General features: G+C 46.6%; 1 protein-coding gene across 2 annotated transcripts in view; it reads left to right on the top strand.

The window, feature by feature from the left end:
• RRM2B (ribonucleotide reductase regulatory TP53 inducible subunit M2B) overlaps positions 1-19,686 on the top strand; it is a 143,217-nt gene that overhangs the window by 43,234 nt on the left and 80,297 nt on the right. For both annotated transcript variants that reach the window (XM_078686936.1, XM_078686937.1), the window contains exon 2: positions 4,700-4,855. In XM_078686936.1, coding sequence (XP_078543062.1) covers positions 4,700-4,855 — 156 coding nt within the window. The remainder of the gene's footprint in view (positions 1-4,699; positions 4,856-19,686) is intronic.

Consider the following 19,686-nt stretch of genomic DNA (forward strand, 5'->3'; position numbering starts at 1 on the left):
CATGGCGTTTGAAGTCAATGAAGCCTCACTATGGTACAAGTGCTAGATCCCTTCCGTAAAGAGGAATTTTCTCAAGACTTTGAAAAGTAGTTCTTCCTTTTTGACTGCCTTAATAATTCTAAGTAAATTGTCAAAAAAGCAAGGAGTGTCAAAGATCATGTGGTCCGCTCTCTCCTTAGGACACCGGAGGCCCCTACCATCAATACTATGTGGAACTTACCTCCAATTCTGGGCCACTTTCGATGCGGCGGCTGCAAAGCCTGTGATAGTACGATACAGACTAAAGAATTTACATATCGTCATCACAAAATTCCGCTCAAAAGCCACACCAATTGTAACACGGTCAATATCATTTACGCCATCCTTTGTCCGTGCAATTTGGTATACATTGGGCAGACTCAGCAAAAGGCTAAAATCAGGATACTTCAACACATGAGTAGAATCCGTTGCCAAGTCCAAGGCGCACCCATGGTTGACCATTTTTCCACAGCAGGTCATTCACCAGAAAGTTTGAAATGGGTAATCATTGAAAGAGCCACACTGGGACCTCGGGGTGGGAGCCTCTCTAACATCTTGAACACACGGGAACTCAAATGGATGCTCACCTTTGACTCAATTGAATCAGGGCTCAACGAACAGGACAGTTCTTTCTCTCAACTAGCTACTTTGACCTAAATATTGTTCTAGTCTGATCCGTAGTGGCCTTTACCCGCATGTGCGAGGTACGCCATTACTGTTTAGTTTTGAATAATGTCCTACTGCAATCGTTAATGGCCTTTACCCGCTTGTGTGAGGTACGCCTTCTGTGTATAGGTAATGCTACTATAATAATGGTTTTAACATCATAATTGTTCAGCACATTGTTCCATCAATTATGTGTGTTATACAGATAACTCGGCCATCTCATGGGCCCTCTACCCTCTGCCGTGAAGTATATTATGACCTATGCTATATGTATGTATGTTTACACTGCTGTCATAACTGCTCGTGTTTCATGTTGGTACTACACCCACATTGCTATACTTATCTCGCACTCAACAACTGTTACAGAGTATTCCCCTCGGTCTGGATCTAATTAATATCACTCGTTCACGCTGCCAATTCCCTTCAGCGTGACCACTCTTTCCCATAATAATTTTTACCATTAGCTAGCAACGTTACCCTTAACGAAGTATGCTCACTATGTCCATTGTTTACACGTTGCTTAGCTACCCCAGCCAGTCCGCCTACGCCTACACCATTTGACTTAGTCACGTGACCTTGTTGCCACGGTGATATGAGCATACCCGGAAACCGGCCCCGCCATTGTGACGCCAAGCCGCGATCTTAGAGTGATTCAATCCATGATCGGTAAGGAGTCGGCGGGTGTTGTATGACCTTCCCGCTCTTCTTTTTTCTTCGTCCAGACGCTATCCAGTCACGGTCTGGTTAGTAGGTGATGCACACTTACAACGCAACTTTTACGTCGTAATGCTGTTACAACGCAACTATTACAACGCAGGATCCATTACATCGGATGCCATTACAACGCATGGCATTACATCGCATATGCTATTACAACGCATACCATTACATCGTAAGTATTGGTAAGTATATACATTTTTTTTATTTTATTTAATATTATATAAATGATTTAATTATTATTAATTATAAATAAAAATAAATAAAAATATTTATTTATGTTTTTAAATATTATAAATTAAATTTATTAATTTAAGTAATTTTTTTAATAAGTATGAGTATAGGAGTATATGTTTTGGTGTACTGAGGTATATGTTTTGGGGTGTTTGGGTATTTTTTGGTTTTAGGGCAGGGTTTGGGTTTTGGGGTACAGGGGTGTTTTTAGGTTTCAGGGTAGGGTTTGGGTTTTGGGGTACAGGGGTGTTTTTAGGTTACAGGGTAGGGTTTGGGTTTTGGGGTACAAGGGTGTTTTTAGGTTTCAGGGTAGGGTTTGGGTTTTGAGGTACAGGGGTGTTTTTAGGTTTCAGGGTAGGGTTTGGGTTTTGGGGTACAGGGGTGTTTTTAGGTTTCAGGGTAGGGTTTGGGTTTTGGGGTACAGGGGTGTTTTTAGGTTTCAGGGTAGGGTTTGGGGTACAGGGGTGTTTTTAGGTTTCAGGGTAGGGTTTGGGTTTTGGGGTACAGGGGTGTTTTTAGGTTTCAGGGTAGGGTTTGGGTTTTGGGGTACAGGGGTGTTTTTAGGTTTCAGGGTAGGGTTTGGGTTTTGGGGTACAGGGGTGTTTTTATTTTATAAAATTAATTACAATTTTTATTAAAATTAAATTAAATAAATAGATTTAAATTTATTAAATTAAATTAACTACTATTTTAAAATGTATTTTAATTAAATTAAATAAATTAAATTAATTAAATTAAATTAATTACATTTTTTTTAAAAAAGTATACTTACCTATACTTACGATGTAATGCCATGCGTTGTAATAGCATCTGCGATGTAATGCCATGCGTTGTAATGGCATCCGATGTAATAGATCCTGCGTTGTAAAAATTCCGATGTAACGGAATGCGTTGTAATAATCCGCGATATAGTGACACCAATCCGGTTAGTAATCCCAGTGTTTCATGCACCTCCTTTTCCTTAGACCCATGCACGAGAGCGTTCTCGCCTGACCGACACGGACCACTACTCCAGCCGGACGTGTCTACATTACGGAATTTGGGTGAGTCCGGATTCCGTCCTTTATGCTTGATGTAATCTGACAACGCTAGTCGCCCTATGTTGCCTAAATGTGCCTCCGCCTTGCTCTTTGTTAGAATCAACTAACGAAGGTATCTGCGACCCCAATTCCAACCCGCAACATCTTTAAAATGACTGGTGTATACCACGGTGAGTTTTTCAACCACCATTACCTAGTACCACCCTCTGTTCAAGAGCTAGTGCGCTATTTACAATTTGGATGCACTTATTCCACAGATCCACCCGTGGAACTTTCTCAATACCCGATTCGGTCCTGTCAATACCACGTCTGTGGTAAGTTTTTTACTTCTATATTGTAATATATGTAGTCCCTAGTGACTCCTTGGCCCTGACCTTGATTCTGGCATCACGCCGACCAGTCTTCAGCAGGTAGCAGTCACCCCTTTTTCCTTGACACCGTCCACCTTGTCGGATCTAGCTCATCCCCACGTGCTCTTGACCAGTATTTAATAATTCTGACGCTCCAAATTTACTGTATTTCCAGTGTTTACACTGTCCCAACTATCCGTATGGGATCTTAATTTATTTACTTTATTCCAACCCTTTTTGGGGTGATGTGCTACAATGTTTGAATTATATACAGGGACTTTGTCTCCCGTATTTACAATATATATTTATATATTAAATAGGTTGTGTGTCCCCTCCAGTCCTGATGAAGACCCTACAGCAAGATAACCACTGATATCTGCACCTTTGAGGGTCGAAACGTCGACATCCATTTATTCTCGATCGTCAACTCCACACCCCACTGTCTACATTTATTGGACTACTTGAAGTATGACCTGTTCTGAATAATCTAATGAACATTTTGGTCTCATTTTTCTGTACATAGTCTGTAACTTTGTTAAACGACCGACAATTGTTGATTTTACTGTCACTTACGAATTTTCACTCTCTCCCTCACCAATTCCCCACCATCACTACACCACCCCTCCCGCTTCCCTCTCTGGGGCACCATGTAAACTATTGATCTATTATTGTGTATATTAATCATGCATATTCAATACGCATTCCCATTGTGAAGTAAACAATGTGGACTCAATTTATGTTTCCTTGATTATTTTTCAATTGTGTGGTTATATGTTCCATTGCTACTGGGACCCCTTCTTCTCACCTACTTAATAATTCTAAGGGCATATGCACTCAGTTCAACGCATATGTTGCAGACTCTGTCCCAGAGAATCTCAAGCTTCAGGTCCACCTAAATTGGCATGGAAAGTTACGTCAGTGACCAGAGTTGGCAAATTGTGTTCAGGCTGTTTTGGCGTTGCCAGTCTCAAGTACCAATGTCGAGAGGGTCTTTTCACAAATAAAAGTTTAAATGGGAAGGAAAGGGAGAGCCCGCATGACCAAAGACTCACTGAAGAAATATTGTATGGTGTACTACAATAAGTTTGACTTCTAAAAATTTATTTGGACTTAATATACACTCTACGTACACTGTCTATAAACCATGCATCAGTGAAGAAAGCAAGTAATAATAAAATCAAAGCGTTCCATAAACACCGGTAAAACATTGTTTCTGCTGTTTTTTTATGGCGCTAAATAAGTAACCACTGAAAAGCACAGTTTTGTAAAGGTATTGAAATCACTGGAAAACACTGGAAAAGCACCACCAGAATTGACCAAAAATAGAAACTGAAAACAGGAAAGCCTAGTAATATTTAAAGAAGATGCAAGGTACACGCTGGTAAGTAGTAAGCTTCTTTATTCCTGATCATCCACTCTCCTAACTGACAGTATGTCAACATTCTATAGCGAGCTATAATGGAACATTCTATTTGGGAAAGGAAGCGAGGGGAAAGGGTATCACCACCTACAACTGGTAATTACAACAGCCTACTATATTATCTTTTTAGCCCTATGCTTTACGTTGAATTTCTCTGCTGCATGTGTATTATGAAATAATCATTGTATTTATTGAATTATGAAAAACAATTTAAAGACGTAATTATTAAATGTTAAATGTTTTCTTCTTTCCAGCATTATGTTCGAGAGGCTGCTGAAAATGGAGATATTGGTAATGAAGAGCCGCTTCTCAAGAAAAATCCACGACGATTTGTTATTTTCCCAATCCAATACCCTGACATATGGAAAATGTATAAAAAGGCACAGGCCTCATTTTGGACTACAGAAGAGGTGAGGTGCCTACCTTGTAGTTTCACAAAAGTTTAACCGAAACCATTTGTGAATAATAAAAAAAGTTGAATGTTGGTGTCCATCATATAAAAAAGTTATTGTCTGCTACAGAACCAAATGTACCTGTAGTTTCATTGAATTTTATAACGTTTTTGATCCAATTGGCTAGCCAAATAATTGAGGTGGAGTACTTATATTTCTTTATAATTAGGTCCTAGGTGCCCCTATTTCAGATTAAAGAAGCCATTCATCAAGTGATGGTGTATAGCAGTGAGCTTTTTAATTTAAATATATTGAGTGAGAGAAGATAGTTCTAAGAATCCTATATATTTTCTTTTTTGTGTTTAATGCTGCTTGTACTGAGGGTATAGGAGCCAAAAGGTAATGAAGTACCGAAAATTCTCTACCACCTCCCAATTATAGTTACAGCAAACCCAAATACCAATAATCAGTCGGTTGGCAGTGTAGAAGGTCCAAGCATTTATTATCACAAACAAAACTCTGCCAGAGGAGCTCCTTGCGACCTCACCCCACGAGGTCCGCCAAGAAGACTGCTGGCACACTGTCAGTACATCACATATATACAGTTGCATTGGCATCGGCATAACCCAACATGGAAAAGTACAAATTGGTACATGCTGGCACACAGAATAAGGAAAGCCCATATATGGCACACAATGCGCTCCTGGTTTCGCTCATCCTAGATTTAGCAAGGTCGAACGGGTGACTCCCTTCTGCCGTCTCCGAGACAGCCCGTCCCGCACCCCTCCCGGAATGTGCTTATCGGTCTTCTCTTCTGCTACCTACGACCTTGACAGGTAGACAGGAGTCCCCAGAACCATCCCGACAGTGACCAGGACCCATTTTCAATGTGCATTCAGAAGCAATGCGGTGCAGTTTCTGGATGGCCAGATGTACAGAAGGGGCGGAGTCAGGGATATATACGCAACAAGAGCTGCCGATCACGCGGCATGCTCCACCCCGATCAGCCAAGATAACGTCTAAAACCATACGGTTCTGGCGCGCCACGAGTCTCGTCGCCTGAAGCTCCACAGTGAGGTTGGCTAGGATATCAGTCGTTATGTTAATGACATTTTCCACTATTCTGGACAATCTCCTTATCTCCCTACCATTAAATATAGGACCCCAGAACGGTGTTAAACCCTTGCTAAAATCTGTGAATTGCTGCAGAGAGGTGTCGGTTTGATCGACTTCGGACATATCAAGTTGCCTGCGCTGTCTATTGGGTAATACAGTGGGGACTATACCTGTAGGGAGTGATCGTGCAGGGTGCAGTCGGTGTGTCTTGTGATAGTCAGATGGTGCTATGTATACCGGTGGGTAGAGCAAGTAACAACGTCCTGCCCAATTGCGCGGCAACCAGGTATATGCATGCTCTCCACAAACAAAGTACACATTGGGTGGAGTTATCAATGGAGGGCTGATGCGTTTCTTTAGACGAAAGGTATAATTGCAGACACTATCCCCCATCTGTATCCGGCCCACCCCTTGCACACAGAATTCCGAGGAGACATTCAAAATAGGAATGGGTACAGTATGGTCTCTAGTGACATTGCGTTCAATAAAAAGTTGAAAGTATTGTGAAGCATTGAAATCTCTAAAATCATACAGTTCATTCTGTAACCAAGTTTTGTTCATAGCCACCAAGTACAGCTGTATACATGCTTGCGGGTCTATTGCTCCCCGTCCCCCATTTCCCGTTTTATTGAAACCATAGTGTGCACCAATGTAGTCTAAAATTATATTATGCTCATTAATATCGAAATCTCTACGATGTTCACCCCAATGTCGGTATATGGCTGAAAACAGTTTGTACCAAGCCTCGCAGCTGCCCAGATAAGACAAGGGTAGTGAGAGAAACAGATCATGATTGTGCACTGCAGATGGTAGGAGTCCACAAACCCAGCAATCAGTAGTGTTAGTGACACTGTGCGTTTGATGAAGCATTTCAACAAATACATTCTTAGCATATTTCTGGCGATGTCAGTCTTTGTGGGGTGCCAAAGTAAACAGCAAATGCTCAGAGGGTGCAGTAGTGGACGGTAAGAATTTCTGCAAAGGATACTCATGCTCCAAATATATGAACAAGCCCATGAACACCGCTACAATAACCGCTATAACCACTACAAATGCTACTTTGACCTTCGTGGTCCACGTGGAAAACATTGGCTCATAAAAGGGTACGTGTCGTGGGGCAATTGGGAATTCTTCTTCTAAAACAATACGACCAAAAGGGTACATTCCTAGCTAAAAGTCCAAAAGTAGGCCTAGCAGTCCGTCCTGCCAGAGGGTTCTTCTTCCCTGTATCCGTCAGAGCCTCACAGGCAGACTCTCCTATCGTTCCTTCCAAACAAACTCAACAAGAAGAGGTCCAACTTTGCCTTCGTTGTACAACCTGGCCCCTTCTTCTGAGTGAAGTCTTCTTTCTGAACAGAGGACAATGATCAGAGTTCCAGCTCTCAGCGAGTTCAGTCCAGTGTCTTGCTCAGCCCCTCAGACCAAAAACTAGCAAACCCTATCTTACGCAATTCAGTCTTTCCCTATCTCCTGTGGATGGCGTCTGAGGTGCCGTTATTTTGTTTCCTTGGCCGCAGGTTGTATCGCACATTACCCGGCACTTCCTGGTCGGGAAAGAGTATGCCAGGTACTGTTTGCACATGAGAACTTTCACTTGCAGGGGTACTAAAAGGAGGATTCAAAGCGTTTGCAGATTCGGTAGAGACCAAGTCATCTGATCTCGCCTTTCCGTCCTCTAGCCTTGGTTCACTCTCACAGGCGTCAGAAAAAGGAACAAGTGCAGCGGCTCTCTCTGTTTCCTGCGTTAGAATTCCCCCTGAGCGTTGCTGATCAAAAGGAAGCGGAAGAGGCAGCCTCTTTCTGGACCCTCCTTCAGTCCGGTTGCTCCCTCTCGCTCCAGACCTGCACGCTGGTATAGTCTGATCTACTGCATCTCAGCTCCTAGCGCTGCATTTACTCATTCATTCATTTAATTAATAGCGCCGCTCGCTCGCTCTACAGCGCTGCGCTGCCAACTTTATTTATTTAATTGTGCTGCACTGTCGCTTTATTTATTTAAAGAGTAGCGCGACATCACTGAGGCAATTACTCTGATTTGGGATACTTTACAGCTGGTTTGTGCGTGTAAGGCTCTTTTCCCTTAAACACGCTGTGCATTTGCTGCCCCTGGCTGTGCTCGCCTTTGACCCTCCATTTTGTGTTGTTCTTTTCCCCTGGTCCGCCCCTCCTCCCGCCACCGCCTCCCAGCTGCTGCCCCTCCCACGCCCCGCCCCCTCCACCATCCATTTATGACCAATGACCTAACGCGCAGCGTCCACGCGCAGCGACCGCGCCGAAGGTGCGCCAAAGGTAAGCCCGTCTACGCCCGTCCGCGCCTGGACCGCGCCCAGCGCCAGACCCCCTGGTCCTCGTAAGGCCCACCCCACCCGTATTACTTACGCTGCCACCACCCTCCTAGCCCTTAACCCCGGCCGTTCCCCCAACTGCGTCCAAGCCGCTCCTGGACACACCCATGGACCCTTTTCCTGCAACTCCTGCAAGTTCGACGGCACCAAGAACATCTCGTCTACGAGCACACAACATATATCCGACCCCAACCATCTACAATGCATCCTGCTCAACACCCGATCGGTCCACAGGCACACCACCGACCTCTGGAATCTACTAGACACCATCTCTCCGGACGTCGCCTTCCTAACAGAAACATGGATGAACGCCACATCAGCCCCAGACATCACCATTGCCATCCCGGAAGACTATAAGATCATACGCAAGGACCGTACCGGCCACACAGGAGGAGGTATCGCTATCGTCCATAAGAAATCCATCCGCATTTCAACCAGCTCAGACGTCAATCTCGCCAACTCTGAACACCTTCACTTCCAGATACACATCGACCCCGAAACCAAACTCAGAGGCACCCTCCTCTACAGGCCACCAGGACCCCGCGCACAGTTTAGCGAAGATATCACGGACTTCATCACTCCACACGCGCTCCCCTCCCAGAATTACATCCTTTTGGGAGACCTCAACTTTCACCTTGAAAAGAACAACGACCGCAACACCACCACCCTTTTGGACAACCTCGCCAACCTCGGACTTAAACAACTTGTCACCACCTCCACCCACATCGCAGGTCACACACTCGACCCTATCTTCACCTCCAGCAAACATGTCTCCTTCAGCCACACCACACCTCTCCTTTGGACTGACCACAGCTGCGTTCACTTCACCTACAACAAACCCACTTCCAACATCCACCCCCAACCCACTCTGCAAAGAAACTGGAACAAAATCACCATCGACCAGATCTCCTCATCGCTTCTTCAAAACCCCCCAGCCCACTCCTCAAACCCAGACCAAGCAGCCACCAACCTCACCCAATGGTTATCCAACAGCGCTGACATCTTAGCACCACTGAAAAAACGACAAATCAAACTAGGCAGCAAGAAGGCCTCCTGGTTCAACGATGATCTTAAGAAATCCAAGAAACTCTGCCGCTCCCTTGAGAAGGCCTGGAAAAAAGACCCAACCACCAGCACCAAAGACGCCTTCAAAAACGCCACCCGCATACACCACCAACTGATCCGGACTGCCAAGAAAGCCGCTTTCAAGGACCGACTAGATAACAACGCCCACAACAGCAAGGAATTATTCAACATCGTCAAGGAATTTACCAACCCCTCGGCCAACTCCAACGACATCACCCCCTCTCAAGCCCTCTGCGACTCCCTAGCCTCATTCTTCCACAACAAAATTGCAGACATCCACAACAGCTTCGACAACCGACCCGAAGACCAACCCACCCAACCCCCTGCAGGACCCCCACCCCCCCTGAACATCCTCAATGACTGGAAGCCACTCTCCACTGAGGACACCATCCGTCTGATGAACTCTATCCACTCAGGATCCCCCACAGACCCATGCCCTCACCACATCTTTAACAAAGCAGACTCCATTATAGCACCGCACCTCCGAGACGTCATCAACTGCTCCCTCAACTCCGCAACCTTCCCGGAAAGCTGGAAACATGCCGAACTCAGCGCCCTCCTGAAGAAACCCACAGCTGACCCCACCGAACTCAAAAACTACCGCCCTATATCACTCCTTCCATTCCCGGCCAAAGTCATCGAGAAAGCGGTCAACATCCAGCTCGCCGCATTCCTCGAAACCAACAAATCCCTCGACTCCTCACAATCCAGCTTCCGAGCCAAGCACAGCACTGAAACCGCCCTCATCGCAGCAACAGACGACATTCGAACTCTACTGGACAATGGAGACACAGTCGCCCTCATCCTCCTCGACCTCTCCGCAGCCTTCGACACGGTCTGTCATAGCACCCTTTTACAACGCCTCAGAAACGTCGGAATCCATGGAAAAGCACTGGAATGGATCACCTCGTTCCTCACCGGAAGAACCCAGAGAGTCCGCCTCCCACCATTCAAGTCAGAGGCCACTGAAGTAATCTGTGGCGTACCCCAAGGGTCCTCACTCAGCCCCACCCTCTTCAACGTTTACATGAGCCCCCTCGCGACCATCGCTCGCCAACACAACCTCAACATCATCTCCTATGCTGATGACACTCAACTGATCCTCTCACTCACCAAAGACCCAAACATAGCCAAAACCAACCTGCATGAAGGAATGAAAGAAGTAGCCGAATGGATGAAGCACAGCCGCCTAAAACTGAACTCAGACAAAACAGAAGTCCTCATCCTAGGCACCTCCCCCTCCGCCTGGGATGACTCTTGGTGGCCAGAGGCCCTTGGAAAAGCACCTATCCCGACTGACCACGCACGCAACCTGGGCGTCATCCTGGACTCCTCACTCTCGATGAACAGACAAGTCAACGCCGTTTCTTCATCTTGCTTCAACATTCTTCGCATGCTCAAGAAAACATTTCGCTGGATCCCCACCGAAACTAGAAAAACAGTCACTCACGCTCTGGTCACGAGCCGACTAGACTACGGAAACACCCTCTACGCCGGTACCACCGCAAAAATCCAGAAAAAACTCCAACGCATCCAGAACGCTTCAGCCAGGCTCATATTAGACATACCGCGTAAAGAACACATCTCTGGCCACCTGAAAAACCTTCACTGGCTCCCCGTCAATAAGAGGATTACTTTCCGGCTCCTAACCCACGCACACAAAGCACTCTACGAAATCGGACCCGAATGCCTCAACACACGACTGTCCTTCTACACCCCCTCCCGCCAGCTACGATCCTCCAACCAAGCCCTTGCCACTGTACCTCGCATCAACAAAACCACCATGGGAGGTAGATCCTTCTCCTACCTGGCAGCTAAAACCTGGAACTCACTTCCCACTCATCTTCGCCTTACTCAGAACCACCTAGCATTCAGAAAGCAACTTAAAACGTGGATATTTGACAAGTAACTCCCCACCCTTCTTCTAGCGCCTTGAAACCCTCTGGGTATGTAGCGCGCTATACAAATTTATTGACTTGACTTGACTTGACTTTTCAGATGGGAGACATTGATCCAGTGCTTCCTCCCGTCTACTTAAACCGCCGTCCGCGTAACCAGGAGAATCTGTCGTGGCTCGGACCACCTTGGAGCCAGACTGGTGTCACGCTCAAATTTCTTCACCAATACCCACTAGCCGGGTTGCAGTCGATGACTGGGGCCCTCTGGCAGCGGCTGCAGTACAGAAGTTACCTGCTGATGAACAGAACGAAGGTCTTTAGTCAAAGCATAGAGGTAGTCAATCAACATAGGATATTCAATATCCGCAAAAGATCGTGGTCTGGGTACCCCCCATACATTAGCAGGCCTACCAAATATTATCTCATACGGGGAGAGACCAGAACGAGAGTGTGGGGTAACACGTAATGACATAAGGGCTAGAGGCAGGGTGTCAGGCCATTTCAACCCAGTGCTTTCTTTTATCTTGGCCATTTTGAGCTTAAGGATGCCGTTGTATTTCTCAACTAGCCCTGCTGATTGCGGGTGTCGGGCAGCGTGAAACTTTTGCTTAATGTGTAGACCTTCGCAAATATGGTTGACAAGAGCCCCATGGAAGTGCCCCCCATTGTCCGACCAGATCAAACGGGGCAATCCAAAGCGAGGCACAAACTCCTTTAAGAGGGCCTTTGCTGTTGCCATTGCAGTATCTTCCTTTGTGGGGTAGGCTTCAACCCATTTGCTAAAAGCACAAACCACCACCAGGACGTATTTCAAGTTATTGACGCGCTCCATATGAATGTAATCCATTTGGAGCACTTCAAAAGGCAATGTGGGAGGTGCAAAATTCCCGCTCAAGACACTTTCCCCTTTCCCTGGATTGTGTTGCAAACAGACCATACAGTATTGGACCAACCGGACAGCCGTCCTTTGGATGTTAGGGTTGTTCCAAACTGGGTCCAGGAGCCCGCAGATACCTTTCGCTCCTGTGTGTGCTGGTCCATGTGCCATAGTCACCACAGCCTGTACCAATGCATTCGGCAATAGCCATCTCTGTTTTTCTGTTAAATCGATCCAGCAATTATTTTCATCCAGTCTTCCTACCTCCTTTTCCCATCTCTCTAATTCTGCGGGGGTAGCTTCCTTCTGCAACACTCTCACACTTTCCATAGTATTATCAAACAGTTCAGAGTCCGCCACCCACCTTGAAGAGGCATTTACAAACATAGCTGACATCAGTGTTTGTGCTGTCTCTTTGGCCACCTGATCTGCGAATGCGTTTCCCTCCCCTACTTCATCCACTATTGCTTTGTGTGCACTGCACTTGATAATGGCTACCTTCTTGGGCAAGGTGAGGGCATGTAACAATCGCACAACCAAGGGACCATTCTGAATTTTCTGGCCATGGGAAGTCAGGAAACCCCGCTCCCTCCACAGTCGCCCGAAGCTATGGGCCACGCCAAAGGCGTATTGGCTGTCCGTGTAAATGTTTACTTCAAGTCCCTCACTCAACTCACAGGCTCGCAACAAGGCCATGAGTTCAGCAGCTTGGGCTGACCGGTGGGGTACTCGGAATGTCTCAACGACTGTTTTCAAAGTCGTAATTGCATATGCAGCTGTTGTTGTCCCATCTGCTAGTTTAAAACAAGACCCATCCACAAATAACTCCCCCTGAGGGTCATCCAAAGGGATGTCAGTAAGGTCAACTCTGCCCTTAGTTTCTTCTTCGGTGCGGTAGATGCAGTCATGGAGATCTGTATCATGTTCACTCGTAGGGAGTGGTAGCAATGTGGCAGGGTTCAATGTTGCGCATCGAGTAATCGTAATGTGTGGTGCAAACAATGTCAGTTCATATCCAGTGAGACGTGCACTTGTAAGGTGTTGCGTTTTAGTTTTATTTAGTAATGTGTCCACTGCGTGTGGCACCATTACAGTCAAATTAGAATTCAAAACGAGCCCTTCCGACTGCCGGATTGCAATCGCAACACCTGCTGTGGCCCTCAGACAGCTAGGAAGTGCTCTTGCAACATTATCCAATGTGGCTGACAAATAGGCGCACGGTCTTTGCTTACCACCAAAGTCCTGCGTTAACAATGACAGGGAACAACCGTCGACCTCGTGCACATATAGTACAAAAGGTTTACGATAGTCAGGAGTGCCCAAGACAGGGGCAGAACACAAAGCAGTTTTTAAAGAGTCAAAAGAGTGCTGACATTCATCCGTCCAGGGTAGGGGTTCATGCACATCTTTAGTCGTCAGATGCAACAGAGGCTTAGCAAGAAGGGAAAAGTTATGTATCCATTGGCGACAGTAAGAGGTAATGCCAAGAAAAGCACGTACTTCACGCTGCGTGCAAGGTACAGACATGTTAGAAATGGTAGTAATACGTTCAGGTGTTAGTCGTCTACCCTCCTTCGATAGTAGATGACCAAGGTAGGTCACCTCCTGTCGACAGTATTGGAATTTCGATAATGATACCTTATTTCCTTTAGCAGCCAGATGGTGCAACAATTTAACCGTGGCTTCTTTACAGCCCTCCTCCGTGTCGGAGGCAATGAGCAAGTCATCCACATATTGCAACAGGACATTTCCTTCCGGCAGATCCAGGTCGTCCAGCAAAGCCTTAAGGGCTTGGCTATATGTACTCGGACTTTCAGTATAACCTTGAGGTGCGCGACAGAAGCGGAAGCTTCGGCCAGATAACGAGAATCCGAAAATCTGCCTGCTATCAGGATGGATAGGAATACTGAAGAAAGCATTTTTCAGGTCAATGACCGAAAAATATTGGGCCGTTGGCGGTATCATTGTGAGAATCGTGGTGATGTCGGTCACCACTGGGTATTGTGGTACCACTATTTTGTTAACAGCTCTTAAATCAATCACAAAACGGTAGGCAGCACTTTGTTCATCAACATCAGAGTTCTTTTTCAAAATGGGGAGAATCGGGCTATTGCAAACATTAGCAGTCATCTCTTCTACTACTCCTTTATCGACCAGGTCCTGAATAATGCGCAGCAAAGCCTGTTCTCCTGCTGGCGCTATTTTATACTGGGGAATGCGCGGTAATTTTGCGCCTTGTTTCAACGTAATGTGAACCGGAGGAATATCCAGTTTACCCACATCCGCGTCCCCCGTTGCCCAAAGTGTGGCGGGAATGCCATCAAATTCAGACGGAAGGCGTTCACCTTTTGCGAAACATTGTTTCACGGGATCAGCAGAGGGTCTGATCGTTAAATAGACCCCGTCTGCGGAGCAATGAATTATTGCATTTAATTTCTTCAGCATATCCAATCCCAACATATTTTCCCCACAATGCGAAGTCAGTAGTAGGGGAGTGTCGATGGTGGCAGGACCGATCGTGAAAGGGAGGGGTCTAGAGATGGGGCTGACAACTGGGACTCCCGAGAATCCCACTGAAACATTATTTTGCCCGGACAGAGCCGCCCCTGGAACCAATGATCGAGCAACGGAACTATTCATTGCTCCCGTGTCAATTAGGAAATCCTCAGAAGTCCCCAACACTTCTCCTTTTACATAAGGTCCCCTTTGATTGACCGGGATCGACACTTGGCCCCCACTCTGTCCTTGGCTGTCCTATGCTGTTACATAGGCATCTTGATCCTCATATTCATAACCCTCGTGATAGTACTGTCTGCCCTGGGGACCGTCAAAATGGTTCTTTTCCGACTTACCTGGTCTTTCTTCCTTGCGCATATCACTTCGGTCGGGGCCGCCTCGTCCTCGACCTCGCCCTCGGACCGTTCCGTTCTGAGCAAGCAAAAATGGACACTGTGCTTTCCAGTGTCCCTCCTCTCTACAATAAGAACACTTGTTCAGACCTATTGTCGGTGCTCCTCCCGCACCCCTTCCTGTGCACGCCCCTCTGGGCATAGTTCCTCGGCCTCCTCTCCCCCCTCCTTGTCCCCGAACTACTTGCTGCAACAACACTCGAGTTTTAAGATCTTTGGTCTTCTTTTCCACCTTATCTTTATTTTCGTTCTCTCTATGTTCATAGTACTGGGCCATGCTTAGAATGACAGACGGGGTAGAGGTGGTCCATGTACTTTCCTCCGCCTCTAATCGTGCAGAAATCTCCGGAGCCAAGTTCGTAACGAATCTGTTAACGAACAACCTGGTTCCGCCTTCAGTCGCCAAATCTTGCCCACTAAAATCAATGAAAACTTCCTCGAACCTTGTGAAGAAGTCGGACACACTTTCATCCTTTTTCTGTCGACAAGCAGACAATTTATCCCAGTCAACCTTTCTGGGCGGAATTAGAGTATGCATAAAAGTTATTATTTTTGCGGGTTGAGACGTTATTTCAGCTCTTGGTTTATCTCCTGGTTTGCGATCTCGGTCCCATCCCCTCAACTCCTCCCACGTCCCCCCTAGCTCAACATGATCAGAGTCGTGCACCTGTCGCCATATGTCAACAGGTACAAGTAACCCAAAGAACAACTCAACGTCTGTTAATGTCATTACAGCAGAGGCAGCTGCCTCAGTCAACTCTTTGTAGTAGGCAGTAGGGTTCTTCCGGGGGTCGGGTAGTTGGGATTTCAGAGCTAGGACCTCACTTCTCTTCCATGGAGTGTAAACCCATTGTTCCTGGAACCTAGCAGCTATTCCTGCCCGTGTGATTGCCTGGTTACCATCTCGTAGTTCAGGGACCTCGGGATGATAAATGGGATGAACCTCTCTCATGGGATGCTGCGTAGTCCACTGCGGACTCTTCAAGAACAGTCTCCTTCGGTACTGAACCAGGGTATCTATATTCTTGAATACCTCATTCGGGGTTAAACTAAATTTATGAGACCAGTCTCGGATATTATACAATATCTGAGGGGCGGTCCCATCCTGAAAACTGACCTCCCAGGACCAAATGAGCGAATTAGACATCTGGAATATCACATGTTGCTGCATTACCGGTTCTAAGTCCTTGACCGTACTCCATATGTCAGTCACAGTGTACGCGTCACTCCTTATCCATTTAACGGCCTGAACTTCTAACACCTCTTTCTCACCATATCCCACGGATGATCTAGTGAACAGTCGTTTGCCGTCGATCCCTCCGGCTGCCCCCCTCGGAGTCTGCTCCGACACACCGGGGGCAGCGCTGGTAGAGGGAGAAACCCCTTCGGGAGTCGGGGCAATTAGTTGTATACGAGGGGGTGCTAGTGCCTGCATGGGATCGGGGACAAGTGTCGCTAGGTCCCCTTCAAGAGGGGAGCGAACGCCGGCATCTCGTCCAGAGGTGGCAGAGCCCCTTTCCTCTGGTGCGGATGCTCGTGTTCTGACTTCGGGCTGGACCGGTATCGCGGGATATACGCGCTGTGGGGCATATGGCGGAGGAGGTCTCGCATCCAGCAGCTCCTCTATCTCATCCTCTGCTCCTTCTCGAGTTACATAGCTTTTGTCCACTTGTAGCCGAAATTGTCTGTCTGCAATTTCTATATTCTTTTCTATTCTATTTTTATCATGGGCGATAGCCTTCTGTGTTATAGTCTGCCCTTGCTGTATCTTGAGGAGCTTCTCTGATCGAATGCGCCTCCTTTTTGCCTATTTTTGCCATTTGTTAAGAGTGTCGAACATAGACTGTCGACTACGTTTAACAAAGAGGCGCTCTTGTAAATACTGAAGCTTCTTTTCATCAAAAGACCCAGTTTTCGGCCACTGCAATTATACATTATCATTAGTGTACTTGTGCCATAAGGAATTAAAAATAAGGGGGCCAATACCGTGCTTGCAATACATATCGTGGCTGGGTGTCCCTTCCGGGGGGGCTGGCTGACTCTCGTCTAGCCTTACGTCATCACTGTGGACACAGCCGAAACATAATTTGCTAAAACACGGCATTTCCTTTTCTTCTTTTTTTTTATTTCAGCTGAAAAGGAATAAGTTTTAGTGGCAAAAATAACAGAATCAAATGTCGATCAATCACAGTGCTCTCATTCACATGGCCATGTTTTCATTAAAAGAAAACCCGTTCATACCTTGCATTATGCAACTTCGGGATAATATAACACGAAAACACAAAACGTACCAACAGAAACACAAATAATTGCAATCAAAAGGTGGAGCCCGTCGACTCCCACCTATGGAGAACCCTTTTGCTAATATTCAAAAGCTGCAAAGAACATTTCCAACAACAGTCTCGTCCTCAGACTGCCTGGAGATAGTCACACAGGTTTTAAACCACGGACCGGCCTACAGGCCATCCGACAGTATTCATGGTTCACCTCCCGAACTATTCTGGCTGAGCCCGCTTTTTAAGCGCCGCTCCAGATTTGTCCGGATGCTACCCAATCTCAACCATCGGCTTTCCCGAGAACAGTCCGGCCGAGCGAGAACCGCAGTTCCCCTGAGGCGTGCAATCCTTATCTCCAGTATTTCTCATACAAAAGACACCAGGAGCGTCCGCACGTGCAATTCCACCATTGCCCCCGTCGGACCCCCTATCCAGAGTCTCTTTGTGACCACAAGTCACCAAATGCTGATTCAGAGTTTCTCCGTGACCACAGGCCACCAAATGCTAAGTACCAATGTCCAGATCTGCAGACGTAGTCCAACATAAAACGAGACACAACACTCACCTGGTGCACGCAGGTCTGATTGAACGTTCTCCACTGCCAACTCTCGGTAAGGCCAACGTGGCTGGTTCTCGGGTCACGCCCGAAGGACTCCGGCGTGAGGCTACTAGCAGCTGAGGTCCCCCGGATCGGGAGGGCGGAGCAAACCCCGAATTCTCGCTGGTCTAGTCTGCAACCCCTCCGATCGAAAACACCCCTTTCAATGTCCTCTGTGGTTACACAGGGACAGCCCCAACGCGGAGTCCCGGCGGAGTCGCCAACTGAAGTACCGAAAATTCTCTACCACCTCCCAATTATAGTTGCAGCAAACCCAAATACCAATAATCAGTCGGTTGGCAGTGTAGAAGGTCCAAGTATTTATTATCACAAACAAAATTCTGCCAGAGGAGCTCCTTGCGACCTCACCCCACGAGGTCTGCCAAGAAGACTGCTGGCACACTGTCAGTACATCACATATATACAGTTGCATTGGCATCGGCATAACCCAACATGGAAAAGTACAAATTGGTACAGGCTGGCACACAGAATAAGGAAAGCCCATATATGGCACACAATGCGCTCCTGGTTTCGCTCATCCTAGATTTAGCAAGGTCGAACGGGTGACTCCCTTCTGCCGTCTCCGAGATAGCCCGTCCCGCACCCCTCCCGGAATGTGCTTATCGGTCTTCTCTTCTGCTACCTACGACCTTGATAGGCCTAACGAGCTGAAACAGCGGTTATTGCAACAGTTGGGTTATTTCTCAGAGGGAAGATTCTGGTGTAAAAAGAGAATGGGGCCTAGTTAATGCGATGCTTTCAGCAAGGCCACAATATGGCGTTCGAGCGTGAATTGGTGCAAGGCTATTATAGTGAATCCTAGAGTGTTAATGTGTACACGGATACAACTAAGGTATTTAGTGACATCATGCTAATCGTAACATATCGATTATATGTATTGCGTATCGGAAAATCGATTCCGGTTCCTCAGTAAGAGAAGTCCAGATTGATCACATCAATTGGATCTGATATGTGAGGATCTGAGAAATGGATAGGAAACCCAGCATATTAGCACTGAGATTTTAAAGTCCCAAGGGGGCATCTGGCAGTAGGTTTCGTTCTTGATCTTTTTTTGCCATTGAACAGGGCCATTCATTATGCGCAGAAAATAGTAATATGGACAATGTCTTTTTAATGAATGTAATACTGTGGGTAAGGTGGAGGGAATATTCATGTCTTGATAACTCCTCTAATGGGCATCTAGGGAATTAGCTTTCCATTTTAGGTCCCGAAGGCCTGAATTATACTCTGGCGGATGGCCCATTGTTCGTTCAGGGCGATGGAGTAATTTGCTCCGCCCCCCTGGCGAAGGGCCTGTCTGTTAGATTTATAAATGGCTGCCTAGTTGGCAGTCATTTATCAAAGTGTTGACAGAGTCTTGCTCCAAACTGTTTTTCTTATTTTGTTTGGAAAAATATAATCCCATAAGGGGATTTTCTTTATGAAAAGAAAAAAAATAATGCTCCCCTTGCCATGTGAGGCATCTCCCATGGTGGGGGAGCATTATTTGTTTTTTATACCGTCCCTCACTGTGACGGACAGTAAGAAAATGGCTACATGTGTGCCCATCCTGATTAGGTCGGCGGACATGTAGCTGGTTCTCCAATGGCTCTTACTCCATTGGAGAGGTTTGGCTATGGTGGTGACAGAGAAGTCTTTGCTGTAGCCAAACCACAGGTCCAACCACATTTAAATTGGGCAGGCATACCTTCATTTTGGCGATTGCGGCGAAGTATACATACCA

Source organism: Lissotriton helveticus, chromosome 4_1, assembly GCF_964261635.1.
Source record: "Lissotriton helveticus chromosome 4_1, aLisHel1.1, whole genome shotgun sequence".
NCBI lineage: Eukaryota > Metazoa > Chordata > Amphibia > Caudata > Salamandridae > Lissotriton > Lissotriton helveticus.